The 20678-nt window shown below is 37.8% G+C and overlaps 1 protein-coding gene across 4 annotated transcripts in view; it reads right to left on the reverse strand.

Moving 5' to 3' along the window:
• Window positions 1–20678, reverse strand: part of celf2 (cugbp, Elav-like family member 2) — a 163465-nt gene that overhangs the window by 109179 nt on the left and 33608 nt on the right. For all 4 annotated transcript variants that reach the window (XM_089126704.1, XM_089126703.1, XM_039668577.2 and 1 more), the window contains exon 2: window positions 14071–14106. In XM_089126704.1, the coding sequence (XP_088982830.1) occupies window positions 14071–14106 (36 nt within the window). The remainder of the gene's footprint in view (window positions 1–14070; window positions 14107–20678) is intronic.

Here is a 20678-nt window from a genome sequence, read left to right on the forward strand (position 1 = left end):
GCGTCTTGATATGATACACGTCCCCACCAAATTTCGTGCATGTAGGTTGAACGTGGACGAGGGGCTAATTTTTTCCAATTTTCTAGGTGGCGCTAGCGTGCCATTTTGCCCTGCCCATCTGCGAAACCCACAAAATACGAAATTTTTCACCAGTCCTGACATGCGTGCCAAATTTGGTGAGTTTTTGAGCATGTTGCGGCCCCAAAAATGGCACTTACTTTGCAGAAAAAAAAAAAAAAAAAAAAAAAATAATCCTAACAGTTTCAATAGGGTCCTCGCACTGTTAGTGCTCGGGCCCTAATAATAATCCTAACAGTTTTAATAGGGTCCTCGCACTGTTAGTGCTCGGGCCCTAAATATATGCCCAGGCATGAACACTGGTTACCTATGATCTCTGGCAATGGCATTTGATTATTTGATTAGCTCCGTCTGAGGATGGTGCCTGATCACACACACAATTGGTTGAGTCCATTAGGGCCCATTATGAGTGATTAGTCCAATATAAGGGAAGTAACGAGAAGCAAAGCAAAGAGACGAAATTTGAAAAACAATAGATTAGAAAGATGAGACAGGGTGAGAGAACATATGAGATGAGACAAAAAAAGAGCAGCGATGAGACAAAATAAGAACTAGAAGCGATGGTTAGGACAAGATGAGATCAAATGCGAAGAGAAAAGACAAGATGAGACAAAATGAAATGATGAGAAAGTAAAAAAAAAAGATGAGTACACAAAAAGAGAAGTGACAAGACGTGAGAAGGCAAAAAGGAAAGAGAGGCGACGAGACATGAGAGGACAAAAAAAGAAAACCTATACAGAAAAAGTGTGGTGGAGGGTGAGAGAGAAGAGATCTCTGCATGCATAGACAGTGCCCTGGGACAATGTGTGCAGACACACACACTCAAAGCCAAAGCAGGCCGATTATAAAATCATGTACAGTCCATCGCACAAACATAACGTTCTCTGTCAAGTCGTTGTATTGCATTTACAGTTTAATGAATTGACCTAGTTAGAGTGTCTTCCTGCTTTCTCTTCCTCTGTGCTTCCCTGCAGTATTCCTCCTCTCTCTCTCTGAGTGTTTTTAACTTTTCTTCTCTTCTGCCTAATTGTCTTGTCTATAACAGTGATTAAAAGGTCAATGTCCAATCACTCCTAGCCATGACAACCCATCTTGAATGGATGTGGGTATTTAATCTCAAAACAGTCCTGAAACTGGTTTTATTGTCCCCTCAGGGACTTCCAAATGCAGTCTTAGCGTCCACACAGGACACACAACTGTACTCGAGATCAAAAACACTTTTTAACAGAGCACAAGGGGGTTTCAGATGCATTTTTTTAACAACTAGGCATGTCGCCAGTTATTGTATGATATTAAAAAGACATGACATTTGTTCAATGACACACTGGCACAAGATCCATTTTAACTTAGTCTTAGCCTCACTCACAGTCTGTTCACTGACCATTTGAAGTCATTAAGTCTACTATTACATGATAATAACAGTGTAATAATAGTGTAATAAGCATAAAAAACCTGATTTGTCAATCAGACAGTCTCATTCCATCTAAGTGGACAATTCTTGGCCAGAATAAGCTGCAGTATGTACAGTTCAATGTAAACTTGCAAGCTTAAGATGTAATTATACAGGGTAAAACACCCCCTAATAGGGTGATCAGGACCATGACAGAGTGGTTGAACCCAAAAATGATCTTAAAACTCAAACCTAACTCAGATTAAGACTAACGCTAGCTGTTTCCTCATTGAGGAGAGCTAAACATGCAATTTTGATGTGTTGTGCATGACAAGCACTGCTGATGCAAAGTCATTTGTGACACCATTGACAATGAGTTTCTTTAAGCAGGTCAGGCTGATTCACAGAGGTTCTGTCTTTATTATTAAATGATTTCTAGCTTTAAAAAGATGGAATATCAAAGGAATATCCCAGCGCGAGGAAAGAGGGGCAATGAGAGAGAAACCTAAGGTGTTTTGTCTGAATATGAGAGATCTTGAGCTAACATTAATAAAATAAGGATTATGTGATGTCAGCGCTGTGCCATTTCACCTATTCAGAACAGCACTTGGCTCTCTTTGACCAGCACTCTCGGATTATTTTACCTCGTTTTGTCTATCAGGCCTGAAAACATCATGTCTCTATCAGAATGCAGTCCACGTGGGACCCTCAGAAAAAAAGGAAGACCCTCAATTCATTCTCCCTCTCTGTCTCGTTCTGCAGGAGGAATGCACCAAAACACAGATGAATAATTTAGATTTTTTTTTTCCTAAAGAAAAGGTTTGACGCAGCAGAAGAAAGAGCTGCTGTAAAACATGCATGAGATACACGCGTCCACAATCAGATTGCTGATATGAAGAATTAATCTCATCGTTAAAACACGGCAGGACCACATGAAAGCGCAGCGGAAAATTGTTCTTAAGTTTTTGGCTTTCGGAAAAGCCTATTACGGCGATGAGATGAGATTGATCTCCTATATTGTTCCACTGACAACGTTATTATGGCCAATCATAAACAGTGCCTCTTTTTTAATTTGAAGATGACCAATCAACAGAGATTAAAGACACAAAGGCACAATCCATGAATGGAAGTTAGAGTGAAGCGTTCAATGAGTGCTAATGTCAGCGTGACTATTCATGATCCTGTTGCCGATAGATCAAAGGCTTGGCAGGAACTGTGTGTGCATGTGTGTGTGTGTGAGTGTAATGAGAAGGAAGGAGCTCATAAGAAACTAAAGAGCTTGTTAATCTTTGAAAGTTGGTGTGTGTCTTGTAGACATAGTAGAGGTGCGCACAGACAAAATATTCATAAGAATATATAGGTCATTTAGGGTGATTAATCGTAAATTAATCACAAATCGTAGATTAATCGTTAAAAAATGATGTGATAAAAAGAGGGGGGATATTAGAAGAGATTTTGAACTTGCCAATGCTCAGTGCACATTTTTCAAACTTCGATGTTTGAAAAACATCGAGACATAATGAAACAACCAAATAAAAGAAATAAATAAAAATAAAAAGAAATAATAAAAAGAAATAAAATATAATATTAAAATAAAAATAAATAAAAATATCAATAATAAACGAACAAACAAATAAATAATAAAAAATAGAATAATAAAATAAAGAAATAGAATAGAATAATAAAATAAAAATAAAATATAATATTAAAATAAAAATAAATATAAATAATAAAATAAAAATAAAATATAATATTAAAATAAAATAAATAAAAATATAAATAATAAACAAACACATAAATAATAAAAAAAATAAAATAAAAAATAAAATAGAATAGAATAATACAATAAAAATAAACTATACATAAAATAGAATATTAAAATAAATAAATAAATAAATACCAAGCCAAAAACTGGTACTTTTAGATTGGTTAACCCATAGATGTTCATCTAATCACAAAGCTCATACACACACAGTTTGAGCTGCACCAGTGAGGATTTTTTTCTCCTCCTTGTCCTCCCTCTCACACATGCACACGTGCTTGAACTTCCAAGCGGCACCTAGAATAAGACAGCCAGTCGGGCATGTTCTATTTTGAGCTATTAGCAGACAGAAATTAATTTGTCACCTTCCATTAGAGGCCTGATTCTGGAGTTCTGTCTCCTCAATTATTTCCTCAACACACATACACACAGCAAAAGCCATTTGCCCCCACTATTTACATGGAAAATGTTTTGCTTGGATAGATGATTTTTCTTCTCCTAATTGTCATTGTATTCAGGTCCATATTTGCTCTTGACTGAACTCTGTGTGTGTGTGTGTGTACTTAAGTGTGTGTACGTGTTTGTGTGTGCTTCCAAAGTGAAATAAGAATTATTGTGCTTTTGGATGCGGATTTGTCTGTGTAGATACTTCAAAGCCAGCACGCTCTCTCAAAGAATGACAGAAAAACAGAAGAGGTATAGAGTATCTGTTCATTAGGATGCTAATGAGAGAGAGACAGAGAGAGAAAGACAGAAAACACAACTCTTTCTTTTTCTTCCAGGGTATTTTTGGCTATTGAGGAGCATCAAAATAATCTAAATATTTCCCTTTCTCTGTAAAAAGCTGTCAACAGCGAAATTTTTGCTATGAAATATCATCTTCAATGTCACGCCGATGATTAATCATAAAACGATGGCAAGAAATCAAATATTAAACAGGCAACATTCTTCACTTATGCAGTATTTTATTCCCTGAAGTCCACTTTAATAATATACAGTGATGTGAATACGTTAGGCTAAAGTTGCCTAAAAAGGGGAATAAAAAAATCATCTTTTGTAAATTGATCTTAATGCCTTAATTAGAAAAATGAGGAAAAATCCAACCTTTAAGGACACCGATTTTCTTTGTGTGTGAATAATGTATCATACATAAATAAATGTTCTTATTTAAAATGTAGGGTGCATAAGTCAAGACATGTTAAATTCCCATAGAGGCAGGCAGATTTGTATTTTTAAAGGCCAGTTATTGATAATATGCATCCTGATAAAGTTCCCATGGCCACATCTGCACACACCCTTCACCATACCTAGAGATTGGCAGATCATCTTTCAATGCAAATCAAACCAGCTATTAGGCTAACTGAAATAAAACCATGCCAATCTCTATGGTGAAGGGTGTGTGATGATGTTTAGCAAGAGAAGGCAAATGCATTGAAACATAAATCTATTTTTTCCCACCACCACATCACTTTAGGGGTTCTGCTAGGCTACTTTGCGGAAGTAGCGATTGCTATGTAAACATTGGCAGTCATTTGTTAATGAGCTCATGTTTATGACATTATAATCATGAATACTCAACCCAGGCTCAATGCAAAAATGTGAATCTGGCAATGTTGGTTACAATGGTTTCTATACATATTGCAGAAATTGTTCATAAAATGAAATGCCTGAATATGTCTTTATTCTTACAGCTTAATTTCCCTGAATGGGTGAACTGAGGTGGAAAGTTACATGGTGGACGTGCTTTGCGTGTGTCTAACGTTAAAGGTCGGAAAGTGTTTTCAATTGGTCAACAACTGTCAAACTCATCTCCACACACGCGTGCAAAGATACATGACAAAGATGATGGAGGCTATAGGCTCAACCCTAAGGGGAATTGCACTTTTCTTTCACCCATACCTTACAAACAAACGAGCGATTCTCTTCAGCTTGAAGGAAGCATTCCTCTGGGTATGAGGCTGTCAACCTGACACTCGTGTCTGGACTAGTTCATCTGTCCTGTGTGTGTGTGTGTGTGTCTGGGGTAAAATAGTTCAAATCCTGCTAAATTCTGCTCTATTTTGAGCTCACCACCCAGAATACATTTAATCCATGGATGTGTATTTTGAAAAGTGTTTGTGTGTGTGTGTGTCTGAAAGAGGTTAATGGCTTAGTCAGTAACTGGTCAAACCCAATAGAGGTGTTTGACGATTGATGGACCTGTCTGGGCTGTGCGTATGTGTGTCTGTGTCTGTGTGTGTGTGAGAAGCCGAGCGAGAGACAAGTTCTTCCATCGCCAGTGCTAGCGCACACTCACACATTGTGACACTATATCCTCTTCTCTTCCAGTAAAATCTTATGTAACATGGGCACACACACTTACACAACCCCCCACTTTCCCTAATACACACAACCTAACTGCTGCAATTACTAAAATGAGTCACGGACGCCACAGGTCATGACACCACACATGGTGACTTTAGTTAAAGCTTATTTAATATCAGTTTAATATCAAACTGATAATGAAGATAAGGGACATAAAATTCAATATTTACCCACTTTCATGCAATTTTCTTCAAATCATAGTTCTCTATTCTCATTCGAGCTCGTAATTCAGACATGGTGACATATTGTAACTGATCACATAATCGCAAACAAAAACTAAATTAAAAGATTTTTGTTAACTGAAAAACAGTAAATAACATGAATGGGATTCATATTGCGATACCGCAAGTCTACAAAACAAAAATGTAAACTGTACAAAATCTTGGTAACACTTTGGTTCATTAGTTAAATGTGTACACTGTAAAAAATATTGATGGTTTAACTTTAAAAAAGTAAGTAACCTGGTTGCCTTAAAATTTGAAGTTCATTGAACTGGAAAAAGTGAGTTAATACAATGAAGGAGAATGATTTAATCATCAGAAACTCAAAATTATATGTTATCTGAACTAAATACATTTTTTAAGTTTATTTGACAAACGAAAAAATGTTGTGATTACTACACTGTAAAAAATATTGTTGGTTTAACTTAAAAAAAGTAAGTAACCTGGGTTGCCTTAAAATTTTAAGTTGATTGAACTGGAAAAAGTGAAGGAGATTAATTTAATCATCAGAAACTCAAAATGATAAGTTATCTCAACTAAATAAATTATTATAAAGTTGATTTGACAAAAGAAAATATGTTGTGATAATAAATCTTGAAAATATTGGAAGAAATAATGATTTGTTACAGCATTTATTCATCTTTGATAATGTTATTTAATAAAAATAAAGCTGTTCATTGTTTGTTATAACAGTGCATTGACTATGTTAACAAATACAACCTTTGATTTTAATAATGTCATAGTAATTGTTGAAATGAATATTAACTAAGATTAATAAATGCTGTTTAGCTTTTATTTATTATTTTTGGTAGTAGTTTAGGTTTTAGTAGTATTGTTCATTCTTAGTTCATGTTAACTAATGAAACTTTGGGTAAAGTGTTACCAAAATCCTTTTTGAAATTGTAAATAAAACAAAAAGAATATACAATTTCTACTAAAAAAAAGATCACATTTGATTCAATGTTAATTGTGGGTTCTTTACAAGCAATTACTGCGTGAAACATGTTTCAAAGATTTAGATTTTGATACATTCAAGACATTCTCTCGACAACTGCGCTCAAAGCGAGTGAAACAGCAGTCTCTTTTCTCGTGTAAGCCTGTGTACGTGACAGGCCACTCTGTGCTGTCTAACTGATTTAGATATTAAGGTCTGAGTCACTGTACGCATACACATTCGCACAAGTCACATTGGCAGTCCTCTTCCCAGATCTCATAAATATTAATCCCCTGTGAGCTCATTAGCATGGCCACGCTGCGCTGCACTGCCATCTAGTGAGACACTTCCTCTCATGAATATTCAGAGCGTGGGGGGGGGGGCCCAACGGTCGTTAGAGGAGAAAAATCGGGAGACAATAACCCAATCAGGGATGAGGGACGGGACTTTGTGTGCGAATGTGTAATTAAGCAGAGCATTCAGACTCTTTCATGGCGTTTCTGATTAGAGGCTCTCGTTTATTCCAGCAAAGTGTCTGAACTGGGCTAGATGAACAACAAATGCAAATATTTTAGTGAAACGCACAAACATGACGCTATTCCACCGCGAGGGTATTAGCGATGTGACGTGGCGTTTGTTTAAACGCATTACGCTAACGTATTAACGGCTTACGACAGGATGCTCAAGTTGTAGATGGGACGTGGTGTGTTTTACGTTTGTAAATTTACATTGTGTACGGGAGGCTTTGTGAAATGTTCCACCGGCTGTTGGCGGCCGCTAGCGTTTTTGTGCGCGTACGTAATGTTAGACAGCTGTTTCTCGATCCAGAACATCTGTGAGGTATTAGGATTGTGAGTAACAGTAGGGCAGCACTCCAAGGTCTCACGGCTCATATCACTCAGCCTACACGAGGCCTCGTCGTGGAGCTCGTCCAGGTGCCTCCCCCTAAAGACGGAGATGGGGTCCTGTGGTGCAGCTCGTTCAGAGGGCTGCCTAACGAACCATTCCCAAGGCCTCACCTCGGGTGGCTCATTCAGAAGCCTGCAAATGATGTTCTGTTCAATGGAAACAAACATAGCCGGCTATTGTAAAACGAGCAACAATGGTTATGAAGAGTGAAGCCGAGAAACACTGTGGCTTAGCAATTCATGTAATTGAGTTCATAGGATTGGTGTGTGTTTGCAGCAGTATTCAATAGCTTCATACTCATATGTATAATTAAATACAGAATTTGTAACTATACAACATGGATTTGCAAATATCAAGCACTATATATTTAGATTTGCTTTATATTGTGTACCGTAAATATCTCTCTCTAGATTTATTAAGAATTTTTAACTATATACTTGGATTTAAAAAAAGGTATAATAACGATTTAAAAATATACATTTAGAATTACAGAGTATATTCAAAATTGATAACAACATTATAAAGATGAACTATCCAGATTTACACAATATATGAAGAGTTCAGATGCAAAAGCCTCTAAATGCCATTTGAAAATTTCTTCTTTAATGATGATTTTTATCAAACTTGTATATTTAAGTTCAGTAAATTCACTTAAATGGCAATGATAATTACCTATTAATTGTTATTTAAGTGAAATTACTGAACTTAAATATACAAGTTTGATAAAAATCATCATTAAAGAAGAAAATTTCAAATGGCATTTAGAGGCTTTTGCATCTGAACTCTTCATATTCAGAATTTACAACCTTAAAATCAAGTTGTATGTATATGCAAATTTGCAAGCATATATATTCGGAACCACAACTAATTATTTAAAAAAAAATAATACTAATTATTTAGCATACAGTGTTGAAATCATTTTAATTTTGAATTATGTATTTTTTAAAACCTTCAACATACTGTACAATTATAATCAAAAGAGTATTAACTTTATATTGTGATTTACACAATATTTACACAACCTATAATCAGAATTTACAACTATTTCATCAAATTAACATCTTATTTCATGAGCATTCTGACTGCACTGGAAATGTTTGAGCAATGCTTTGCAGATGTGCAAAGAGAAATGTGTGATGTACCATCAGGGTGAAGCAAATTAAAAAAAGAGATTCTTTTGACTTCTCCATTCAAGTTTTATGTGTTTATGGTTTGTGCAAAAGGTTTTTGGTCCACTTGATTTTTTTTTCTTTTTTTTTCGGAAGCTCATATTTTCAAAGTTTTCTCAGCTGAACGGTCGATATTGATACTGAAAGAACAGTGTAAAGAACGTCTATCTATTTTCAAAGACGTCCAATTAAATACGTCATCTGGCCAGACCAAAGTCTAGTCCCATAGTATTTCTTTTCAGCGATCTGCCTCAATGTGATCATTTTGAAAGGTTCTTGTGAAAGGCTTAATAATCAATCTACAGAAAAAAAAAACAGGACAAAAAAGAAAACAGGCCCATTCAGATTTACTAAATACATCAATCTATACGAGTGACAAACCCGAATACTTCTAATAAACCTTGAAGGTTTCTACTTGCGGTCTCCAGGGACTATTTTTTTCATGTTTCTTTCTCTCCCTCTTTTCCTCTTCCTCTCTCAGAGTTGGATTATAAATAGTGTTGATTGACAGGTCTGCTTGGATGGTAATTAGAGCGGTTGCTGGGGTGAAGGGGGCGGGTCAGTCTCTGTGGTGATAATGAGGCCGGGTCCCACACGGGCCGCCATGACGGTTCGGTAACCGTTTTCTTGTGCTGCCATCCCGGCTCCCATAATTATCGGTTGTTTTCTCTATGAGAACATAATCGCCACGGAGAGATGCAATTAGCTGACAACCTATTCCGCCCCCTCCCCCCTCTTCCTCTCGCCCCCCATCCCTAACTGCTGTTAAGACCCCCGGTACCGGGGAAAAAAAAGGAGTGAAAAAAGAAAAGATATGGTTTTGATGCAGCTAGCTAAGAGGTAGTCAGTCATTCAGCATGAGGGAATCGGTGATTGCACACAGGAGCTAATTACACAGTCACATGTTCTTTCACTTCCTTTTCTCTTTGTTATGCGATTCATGTTGAAAGAAAAAGATAAAAAGAGAGATTAGAGTATCTCTGCATCCAAGTTGACAACTGTATTTCGGATAGCCCATAGGAAAGAAAAAGCAGGTGTCTTAAAACCTATTGTTCTTGTGTTCAGAGACACCAAGGCGCCAAACATACTTAACTTTCAGGAGGAAACTTTTTTTTTTTGATTTTAACTTTATATTCTTTATTTAAAATTTGGCTTTATTCAACAAATAACATGCTTCAAATATAGCCATTTTTTTTTCTATCAAATATACAGTTTATATATATTTTAATACTTCAGCAAAATACTTCATATATATATATATATATATATATATATATATATATATATATATATATATATATATATAATTTAATGTTTTTTTTTATTTTATCTACAATGCATTTCGAAAATATCTAAATATAACTATTTCTTTTAAAAATTCAAGAAGAATTCATTGCAAATGTATCATTTGGGAATGAGATTAAACGGAGAACAAATGGAGACTGAGTCTCCTGAGACTTGTCTCGCACTGCACCATGGGAATTCAAGTCATTGTGTTTCATTTCAGCACATCCCCTCACCCCACACCTTATTATGTAAATTAGGCTTATTATAGATTCCATAGATTATTCTTCCTCTGGGAGGAATTTTCCCTTTAGGCCCGAAACACACTTTGCACAAACGTTTCTAGTTACCCAAGTTCGATCGCATGTGTCAGAGCGGTATTCATAAACCTCAGCATTTCCACAAGAGTTCCCATATCATTTATGTATCTTGTTTAAGTTTCTCTTTCACGTCAACTGCCGTTTGAATTCTGAGGTCTGTTACCACTACGGTAATGCAAGGATGAATTCGCATCTGCATTAGCTTTAGCATTAGCGTACTTTCATAAAGCATGTTCCTGTAGGCTACACTTAGATTTACACACAAACAAAAGTACATTCCCTCCCCCTAATTCTTACTAATACACCAAAATAACATCCCTCTTTCCTCCCTTCCCTGTCATACTGTGCTCTATATCTCTAGTTAATTTCCTCGCGCTCCAGAGGTGTTTTGCTATCCTCGTGAATTTCAGCATGTTCTTTTACACTTCATCTGCATATAAAGTCGCATGAAAATTGCTTTAACCACCAGCACACAGACACACACGACTTTTGGCGAACAGATGAATGCTGAGGTAATTCTGGGTGTGGTGCGAGAGAGAAAAGTTGGGGGATTTGATCAACAATATTTGGCAAATTAAACCCATATGCACACACGAAAAAACACATGATGGCCATTACATCATCATGTTCCTGGAAAACAGAGATCTTGGATGGGGAAACATGTTTTTCTTTTTTCTTTTGGAAACCCCATATTATGTTAGTTTTTCTAACACACAAACAGTGGGCGGGAACTGATAAGTGGGTTTGGCAATGGATTTGAGGTAGACGGCATATTAACTTGAAACATATGGGAACAATGCTAGGAGGAATTGAGAGAAAAATAACTTGCTATGATGGATATCAGTCAGTTGTTGAGTTTTGAGAAAAACCTATTTTTGAGATCAAATCTCTTTGAATTTAGTGTTTTGTCACGTCATATTCGCTCAATGTACTGTAACGTCCACAGCATTTTCCGAGGGTGACATTTTTTTTTTTCCTTTTTGTGAATGCCCTTGAAAACTCACAGGCTGTCTGTCAATCAGCCAGTTGCCGGCGGTAACCAACAGTGCATCGGTTTAACGACAGAGAGGGTGCCGAACTCCGGCACCGGCTTTGAGTTTCAGTGTGCCGCCCTGAGGAAGAAAGCTCCTCTCCAGATGAGACGTGACAATTTATTCTTAACAGAATTCCCGATGAAAAATAGGTGTAGCTATTTCAGGATCAGCAGTTTATCAAAAAAAAAAAAAAACTCTCAGTAGCTCTCTCTCTCTCTCGCTCTTTCGACGTGTCGTCTCATAGCCGTGGGGCTGGGTTTAATGGCCCTCAGTCACAGATCTTTACCAGCCTCAACTCTGCACCCTCGACTATGAGAACACCTTATATTTCTCCATATCTTTCCCTGTCATCTTGCTCTTCGCTGGTAATCAAAAATTCAGAAAAACTACGCTAAAATCGGCACAGCCTGAGCTTCCTCTTTCTTCTTTTATCCTCGTCTGCTGCTGTCCTTATATTGGACGCTGGCTTCAGATGCATCAGGCCTTGAATGGTACTGCTGTTTGAGCTTGTCATTAGCATCATGTTATGAAACCCCACTGCCTACATAGGCAGCTACCTTCTATGAGGACATGCTAACTGAGATGGAACCGCATCAATTATTGATCTAGAACAGACTACATAGGCAGCCCAATAAAAAAAGAGCGCCTCAAGAGACTCCAATTAATTCCAATGGAGTTTGACATTAGCATGTTGCTAAGCTAAAAACACAAAACTTTAGTAGGCATAAATCGACATAACGTGTGCAAATATTGGGTAAAACTGTTTATTTATAATTAGATTAACCTATTGTAACTGTTTACTATTGTATATCGTACGATATAAATATCTATTTAAAGTCGACAACTCTATGGATTCGTCCGCCATCTTGGATAAAAAGGCAGCATCTGACCTGAAATGGTTCCACATAAATTACTTGAATTCAAGCGGTATTGGTAGGCAGCAATAAAATGCAAGTTAGCATGTTGCTAAGCTAAAAACACAAAACTTTAGTGGGCATAAATCGACATAGCATATGCAAATATTGGGTAAAACTGTTTATTTATAATTAGATTAACCTATTGTAACTGTTTACTATTGTATATCGTACGATATAAATATCTATTTAAAGTCGACAACTCTATGGATTCGTCTGCCATCTTGGATAAAAAGGCATCCAAACTGAAATGGTTCCTCATAAATTACTTGAATTCAAGCGGTATTGGTAGGCAGCAATAAAATGCAAGTTAGCATGTTGCTAAGCTAAAAGCATGATACTCTAATGAGCATAAAAACTCATAACGTATACAAATGTTGGACAACATAGTCCATTTTTATTTAGATTTAACCATTTTGATATTTTTTCAGTATGAAACAACATTTCTCTGAGTTCGTCCACCATCTTGGACATTTTTTCCCCACTGAGCTCATTGCAGTGCATTCTTGGATTGCCTTCTCTATGAAAGATACACATTTTTAATCCAACCTGTTGAAGCAGAAGTCAGAAGTAAACCTAAGCTGCCTTAAAATACTGTCTAGACTAGCAGCTCACTTTATTATATGGTGAAGTTATATTAAAGGGACAATGTGTACTTTTTTAGGTATTTTTTAAATCTAACGTCAATATTTGTATTCATAAAGTACCTCTGCCAATTATCGGACTTATCCTCATAAATGAAGAATTCATTAACCTTATATACATGGCACAGGTAGTTTCACGGAGGTTTCCATGTAGTTCCGCCATCTTGAAAAACTACAATAGCAAGAGAGGGACAAAAAATACTAGGCCAACGCCGTTTCCACAGCGCGTTTTCGTTCAGAGCCAGCGTCACGTAACTGAAAGTTTAAAAGGCTGGTTATTTTTAATGGCGAACCATATATAGAGTCCAAAATAGAAGAAGGAAACATGACCAGAGATTACAAAAACAATGTCGGGATAGCTTTTTTCCATGTGGCAACAGCTAAAGTTAAAGCAGGAGAAAGATTTCAAAAGAGACACAGAAGTCCCGCTTTTCTTCTCGACAGGTAAGTCAATGTTACAGTCTTATTTACAAGGCTGTGTACTTCATTGTATAGACACCAGAACATTTATAGTTAAAACTTAAACAGGCTCTTTGATGATTAGCAGCTATGTAGATTAGCGGCTAGTTTAGTTTGTATAACCTAGAAATTCGATAAGAGTATATTTTAATAGAGCATATGATTGTTCCCGAAGGAAAACTCAACTAAGTGATATTAGAAGACATCCTGTCATAGCTTTTTGGTACTTAATGTCTACCGTAGATGCAACCCGCATTTGAGAAAGCGAGGCACTGGAGAGCACAATTCGTTTGAATGTAAAAAAAAAAAAAAAAAAAAAAAATCACAGCTAGATGGGAGAAATCCCTACACAGTGTGCCTTTAAACATTATTGAGAGCATACATGGAAAAGGTCATGAATGTATACAATGTATGAGTGTTGTGTTTGTTAGATAAGCAATCCAGAGATTAACCCAAGGTCTCAGTTTAAACAATTGAGTAAAAAAGGATAGCATTTCTGCATTGTGTGTATCAATATCACAGTCAACACACTATTGAACAGCCAGAACTGAATACAGATAATTGACAGAGAAAGAGAGCCCATCTTACCTCTGTATAGTTCCAGTCAGATCACTTGCGTCCTGCCTGTGAGAGAGAGAGAGAGAGAGAGAGAGAGAGAAAATTAAATCATTAGCTCAGTGAAAGTCAAATAACCATTTTGGTAAGCAATGAGCAGTTACATTTACACATTTGGCAGACACTTATCCAAAGGGACATACGTTGCATTTTAACAATTCATGCATCCCATGGTAATCAAACCAATAATCAAATGTGATTTAAGTTCCATACTTTAATGTTTGAGCTCAAATCAGGGCCAATTCTGCTTAAATTGATACCAATAACAAGAATTAATCAATAAACAATAAAGCATCCATTTAAATGTTATATTTCTAAAGTCTAAATGGGTTATGTATTTATCATTCTATTTAAATTAATAATTAATAATATATTTTTAAAGAAAATAAACAATGAATGCATTTGAATTATTAAATATATTTAGAATAAAACAAATACACAAATAAATAAATATAACAATTTAAATAAATCAATCGATCAACACATGAACCAACAGACAAACAAACAAACAAATACATAAATACAATTTCTGAATAAAATGTGTGTGTGTGTGTGTGTGTGTGTGTGTGGTTATTTCTGCAGGGAGCTCTTATGCATTGCCTTAGCTGCAGGTGCATTCAACATCTGTACGATAGCATTCACTTCACTGGTGTCTACATTACACACACACTACACCGTCTTTCTCTCACACGTCCAATCATCCACACCCTCTCTCTCTCTTTCCCATCCCTCCATTCTCCTGTCATTTCAGAGCGTTCGGCTTTTGGGAAAACACGAGTGCTGAATGTTTGAGGCGAAGGGTGCCTGTATTAATGTCTCTCTCTCTCTCTCTCTCTCTGAGAATAAGCAGACGGACATATGGAGCGTCACAAGCCACTGAGCCCAAGAGAAGTGGAGAAGAAAAAAAATGGACAGAAAGAGAGGGAGAGTGTAAGAATAGTACATTGTGAGCACCTCTTTCAGACTTCTCTAACATAGTTCACCAAAAAAAGAGAAAAAAAATCATCCCCACTGACAATAACAAATGGCTAATATAGCACTTCATTAGCAACCAGTTCCTGTATGAATCATAATTTACACATTATGCTGACAGAGGCAAATGGTTTTGCACAGTGTAATACTGAAGTATACAGATACAGTATATCCTCTTATGTAATTCCCAAATAAATAAATATTATATGTATATACACTAAATAAATACATATTAATAAATACTACATAAATTGCTTTTGATTTTATGCTAAAACATGAGTCATGCATGGTATGTGTTTGTGCCAACATGCATGCTTTTCTGTTTGTGGGAATAAATCAACTGCAATAAAAACCAATCACTTGTTGTGTGCGACCTTTACAATTGCGTTTACGGGGGAAAAAAACAAAACAAATAAAAAATCCAGTACCATTTCAAAACTGGCGTGAAAATGCTGCATTCAAAGAGCAAATCAATTGCAGCCAATTCAGCATGGCTAATCTTGGCCCTCATTCAACATGGCACCCGAGCTCAGGTAATCAAAATGAGCTCCCCACTCTTCTTAGCAGCAAACAGCCCACTCCAAATTGTTTTTCTTTTCTTTTTTTATGCTTTTTTTTTGCTTCGTATCCCTCTGTTCCCCAACCGCTGAGCTCCTGCTGTATGTATGAAGAAAGAGTCCATGCCTCCCACCGCATGTTAATAAATTGGTCCCCTGTGGACAACGGGGAGTGTGCGGTCATGATTCTGAAAGCTTCCGGTGAAACGGGCGCTGTTTGATAACAGCTGCCGTCAGCGCTGTTGAATAACAGGATGGCAGCTATACACTTATTAATGGTGAATTATTCCTTTATTCCGGCCCAAATGAGAGGGATGCAGAGGGATAGCATATGCCCGCACTGGTGATCAGAGCAAAGGTGGGCTGGAGGTTACTTTCCATTTCAAAGAGCCACACAGTGAGAGGTCTATCCACGGTTTCTGCCGTATATACCTTCGCATTGAGCTTGACTGGGATTGAATCATGCAAGGCCTTAACCCAGATGTGACCCACAAACAAACATTTTTTTTTGTCTGTCTTCTTTCTCCCCCTCCAACACGTAAACGGTGGTGAGAAATTGGGGTTAAGAAAAGAAATTTATATATATATATATATATATATATACACACACTCACCTAAAGGATTGAAACAAAATACTAATACTGTGTTTGACCCCATTTTGGGTTGAGATCTGGTGACTGTGGGGGCCATTTTAGTACAGTGAACTCATTGTCATGTTCAAGAAACCAATTTGAAATGATTGGAGATTTGTGACATGGTGCATTATCCTTCTGGAAGTAGCCATCAGAAGATGGGTACATGGTGGCCATAAAGGGATGGACATGGTCAGAAACAATGCTCAGGTAGGCCGTAGCATTTAAACGATGCCCAATTGGCACTAAGGGGCCTCAAGTGTGCCAAGAAAACATCCCCCACACCATTACACCACCACCACCAGCCTGCAAAGTGGTAACAAGGCATGATGGATCATACACACAGCACTAACAGAAGTGGTAATATGGTATTGTGCACACACAAACTTACATACAGTTAAGTACATTTAAAAAAAACGGTTTAAACAAGCCTAAGCTATACAGTATTTGACATAAATTTGGCACTGGGATTGTCGTAGTGTATTCTAGACAACATATAATGCTGCCTTTCAGATGAAGTATCAACGTAATGTGGATAGCTTTTGGAACAAAACAACTTTCGTGTCGAAAATTTGCCTATGATGCCTTAAAATGCTAAAACAGTTCAACTGCAGGTCCGGGCAGAATGTCTACTTCAAATAAATAAATACATAAACCTTACAATTCGGTAGCTAAATTCTGAAATACAAGTCTGAAAACACTTTGCTCCTTTAATATGCTGCTAGATTCCAACAGAAAATTACCTTATTAAAAAAAAATGGAGGGTGGTAGATGGAAATGAAACGTATCCCCTCCTTCCCTGTCTCTATCTATCATTCTTTCTTTCTAACTGTGCCTGTTTCCATCTCCTCTCATCTGTAATCATTATCTCTTTTTCTCCAACAGCCCACCATCTGTGTGTCTGCGTCTCTTTTACTCATTCCGCGCTTTACTTCTCCGTCTATCTATCTGTCTCTCGCACAAACACACTCACATCCTCTCTCTTATCAAAGCCCTTGTGCAACAGAGTGTATTTTGCAGTATGTGCTTTGCTTGCTTGAGAAATTCATCATGTTTTTGAGTGATAATGTACTAGCTTAGACAGGTGGAGTGTTTTAAAGTACTCTAGACTAGAGCTGACAGCAGTTACTAAACTCAGTCCTTGCCGGAATAGGAGGGATTTTAAATGATTTGTTTATTTAAATGTATGCATGTATACATATTTTATACATACCACTCGTTACTTTATCACTGCGTGACAGCACATAATCAGAATATGGACCATTGGGAGATTTGCCATTGGGCGGGGCAACACAGTACAAGAAAAAGAGATCATTTGCATTGCTTATTGCTGTATAGTGTTAGTACTGTTTAGGACACAGAAAAATAAGCAAAGTTAGTAAACGTTGCCAAACAGTATTACAGTATTTTAATGTATGGTAAATCAGATTTCTTTTCTTTTAACTTTTTTAACAGCCATGATAGGACACTTTGCAGATCGCTTGCAGTGGTGTTTCATTTGAGAACGAATCAGCATTTTTGAACGAATCTGTAATGTGAACAACTCTCGTGGACGGACTCTACTTCATTGACCAAAGCCTGCGAAGGAGTATTTCATTGACCTATTTAACGAATGTTAATTAATGTTTTATTATAGTGTGTTGAATGAACTGGACAAACTATGGACATCTTTGAATGACCAAGGTTTAGTGGACAAACTGAACGAACTGGGACATCTCTTTCATGAACTAAATGAACGAATGAGGCATCTTGTATTATAACAAACTGAACGAACTTGAACAACATGAAGACTGCTTAAGACTTTTCTGGAGTGTGTGTTTTGTGGTCAGTTAAGCCTCAGGTTGCAATGCCTGTTTGATTTGAGTAAGGTAGACCGAAGATGATACTATTTCTGGGTGACTGGCACTCCAGAGAGACCCGTTTAACCTCTTGTGAGGAAGGAAACCACTGACCCATGATGACACCCTCATCTCGTCTGTCAAGATTTAAACTCTTGTCAAAGTTCTCCCAGTATTTCATACTCAAAACACAAGGAGATGTTGCATACAACTATTCAAACAAGAATGAAATCTGAAATCTTCAAGACTGAAAGGCTTTTTTTTTTTCCAGCACAGAATAGCTTGTCTTGGCTGAAAATGAATGGAACAGATCCAGTTTGGGTGGTAAAAAATGGGAATTACGCATATTTCCGATAATAACCGTGAAACAGACAAAAGAAAGCTACAGTACCATCAGCCGCTATGAAGGTTTTGGTGTAATATGTCGACTGTTTCGTTGTTCCGATTTAGACATTTCAGGCAGCACCTTCGATCACTGCCAAGTGACTAAACCCCTTTCCCTTTCCTCTGCCTCATTTTATTAGTTTGTCTGAGAGAGTGCAAGAAACAGAGAGAAAGGGGGACAGACAACAAACTTGTCTAGGAAGTTCAACGCCAGGCTTCATTTGACAAGAATTGCTCAAAGGGTGAATTTACTGTTCTTAGCTCAGACCCCATCAATCTAACACACATCGGAGTTATACAGCGGGTTACATAACCTTAAGCAACAGATTAGACAACACCATTCATCAATCAACCGCACCCTCCCTTTCTCATAAGCTCCATTACCCACAAGCCCTCACAGATTTCAGTTTATGAGGCATTATGAGCTATTAAAGTCTGTTGCTAAAAAAATCCATAAACATAAGCGGAGTATGTGTACCACTTATAAATGAAGACATGCACCTTATAAAGAACTGTAAGAGAAAGAACACACACACACACACACACACACACACATAGGCAGAGTGTGGCTACATAACAGTCGTTTTAGCTGGTTTATCAGACTGGCATACATAAAGTCATACTGTCCCAGCAGGACACATGGCTAATGAGAAACTGGCTACAATATCAATTCATTCCTCCAGAGAGAGAGACAGACAGAGAACATACCCACACACCAACCTAATTATGATTATGACATTTAAATTAAAGTGCTTGTATTGTAGGCGGCTGCAAGCTTGTTTTAAGGTGGTTGATTGGACACTCTGGGTACTTGCTAAAAACTTTTTTTGTGCATTACTATGCAGCTGGTAGAGTGGTTGCTGGAGTTGTGTCTACTCATGTCAAAGTGAGCATTACAAATTAAATCTGTCCCGTTGGAGGAGGTAGCACAACCACATTGAGTTTGTTGAAAATAGAAGAGTTGCTTGAGTGATTCTAAGTCAGGGGAGCCCAATCCTGCTCACGGAGTTCAACTTTTCCGTTCCTGGAGATCGACTTTCCCGCTCCTGGAGTCCTGCTCATGGAGATCTACTTTCCTGCTCCTGGAGTTCTAATTTCCTGCTCCTGGAGATCTACTTTCTTGCTCCTGGAGATCTACATTCCCTCATCCTGGAGATCTACTTTCCTGCTGCTGGAGATCTACTTTCCTGCTCCTGTAGATCTACTTTCCTGCTGCTGGATTTCTACTTTCCTGCTCCTGGAATTCTACTTTCCTGCTCCTAGAGATCTGCTTTCCTGCTGCTGGAGATCTACTTTCCTGCTGCTGGAGATCTACTTTCCTGCTCCTGGAATTCTACTTTCCTGCTGCTGGAGATCTACTTTCCTGCTGCTGGAGATCTACTTTTCTGCTCCTGGAATTCTACTTTCCTGCTGCTGGAGATCTACTTTCCTGCTCCTGGAGATCTACTTTCCTGCTCCTGGAGATCTACTTTCCTGCTGCTGGAGATCTACTTTCCTGCTCCTGGAATTCTACTTTCCTGCTCCTGGAGATCTACTTTCCTGCTCCTGGAGATCTACTTTCCTGCTGCTGGAGATCTACTTTCCTGCTCCTGGAATTTTACTTTCCTGCTGCTGGAGATCTACTTTCCTGCTCCTGGAGATCTACTTTCCTGCTCCTGGAGATCTACTTTCCTGCTCCTGATAATCTACTTTCCTGCTCCTGGAGATCTACTTTCCTGCTCCTGGAGATCTACTTTCCTGCTGCTGGAGATCTACTTTCCTGCTCCTGGAGATCTACTTTCCTGCTCCTCGAGATCTACTTTCCTGCTCCTCAAGATCTACTTTCCTGCTCCCAGAGATCTACTTTCCTGCTCCTGGAGATCTACTTTCCTGCTCCTGGAGATCAACTTTCCTGCTCCTGGAGATCAACTTTCCTGCTCCTGGAGTTCTACTTTCCTGCTCCTGGAGATCTACTTTCCTGCTGCTGGAGATCTACTTTCCTGCTCCTGGAGATCTAGTTTCCTGCTCCTGGAGTTCTACTTTCCTGCTCCTGGAGTTCTACTTTCCTGCTCCTGGAGATCTACTTTCCTGCTGCTGGAGATCTACTTTCCTGCTCCTGGAGATCTACTTTCCTGCTCCTGGAGATCTACTTTCCTGCTCCTGGAGTTCTACTTTCCTGCTCCTGGAGTTCTACTTTCCTGCTCCTGGAGATCTACTTT

The sequence above is a fragment of the Pimephales promelas genome, chromosome 24, assembly GCF_988280905.1.
Source record: "Pimephales promelas chromosome 24, fPimPro1.hap1.1, whole genome shotgun sequence".
Taxonomy (NCBI): Eukaryota; Metazoa; Chordata; class Actinopteri; order Cypriniformes; family Leuciscidae; genus Pimephales; species Pimephales promelas.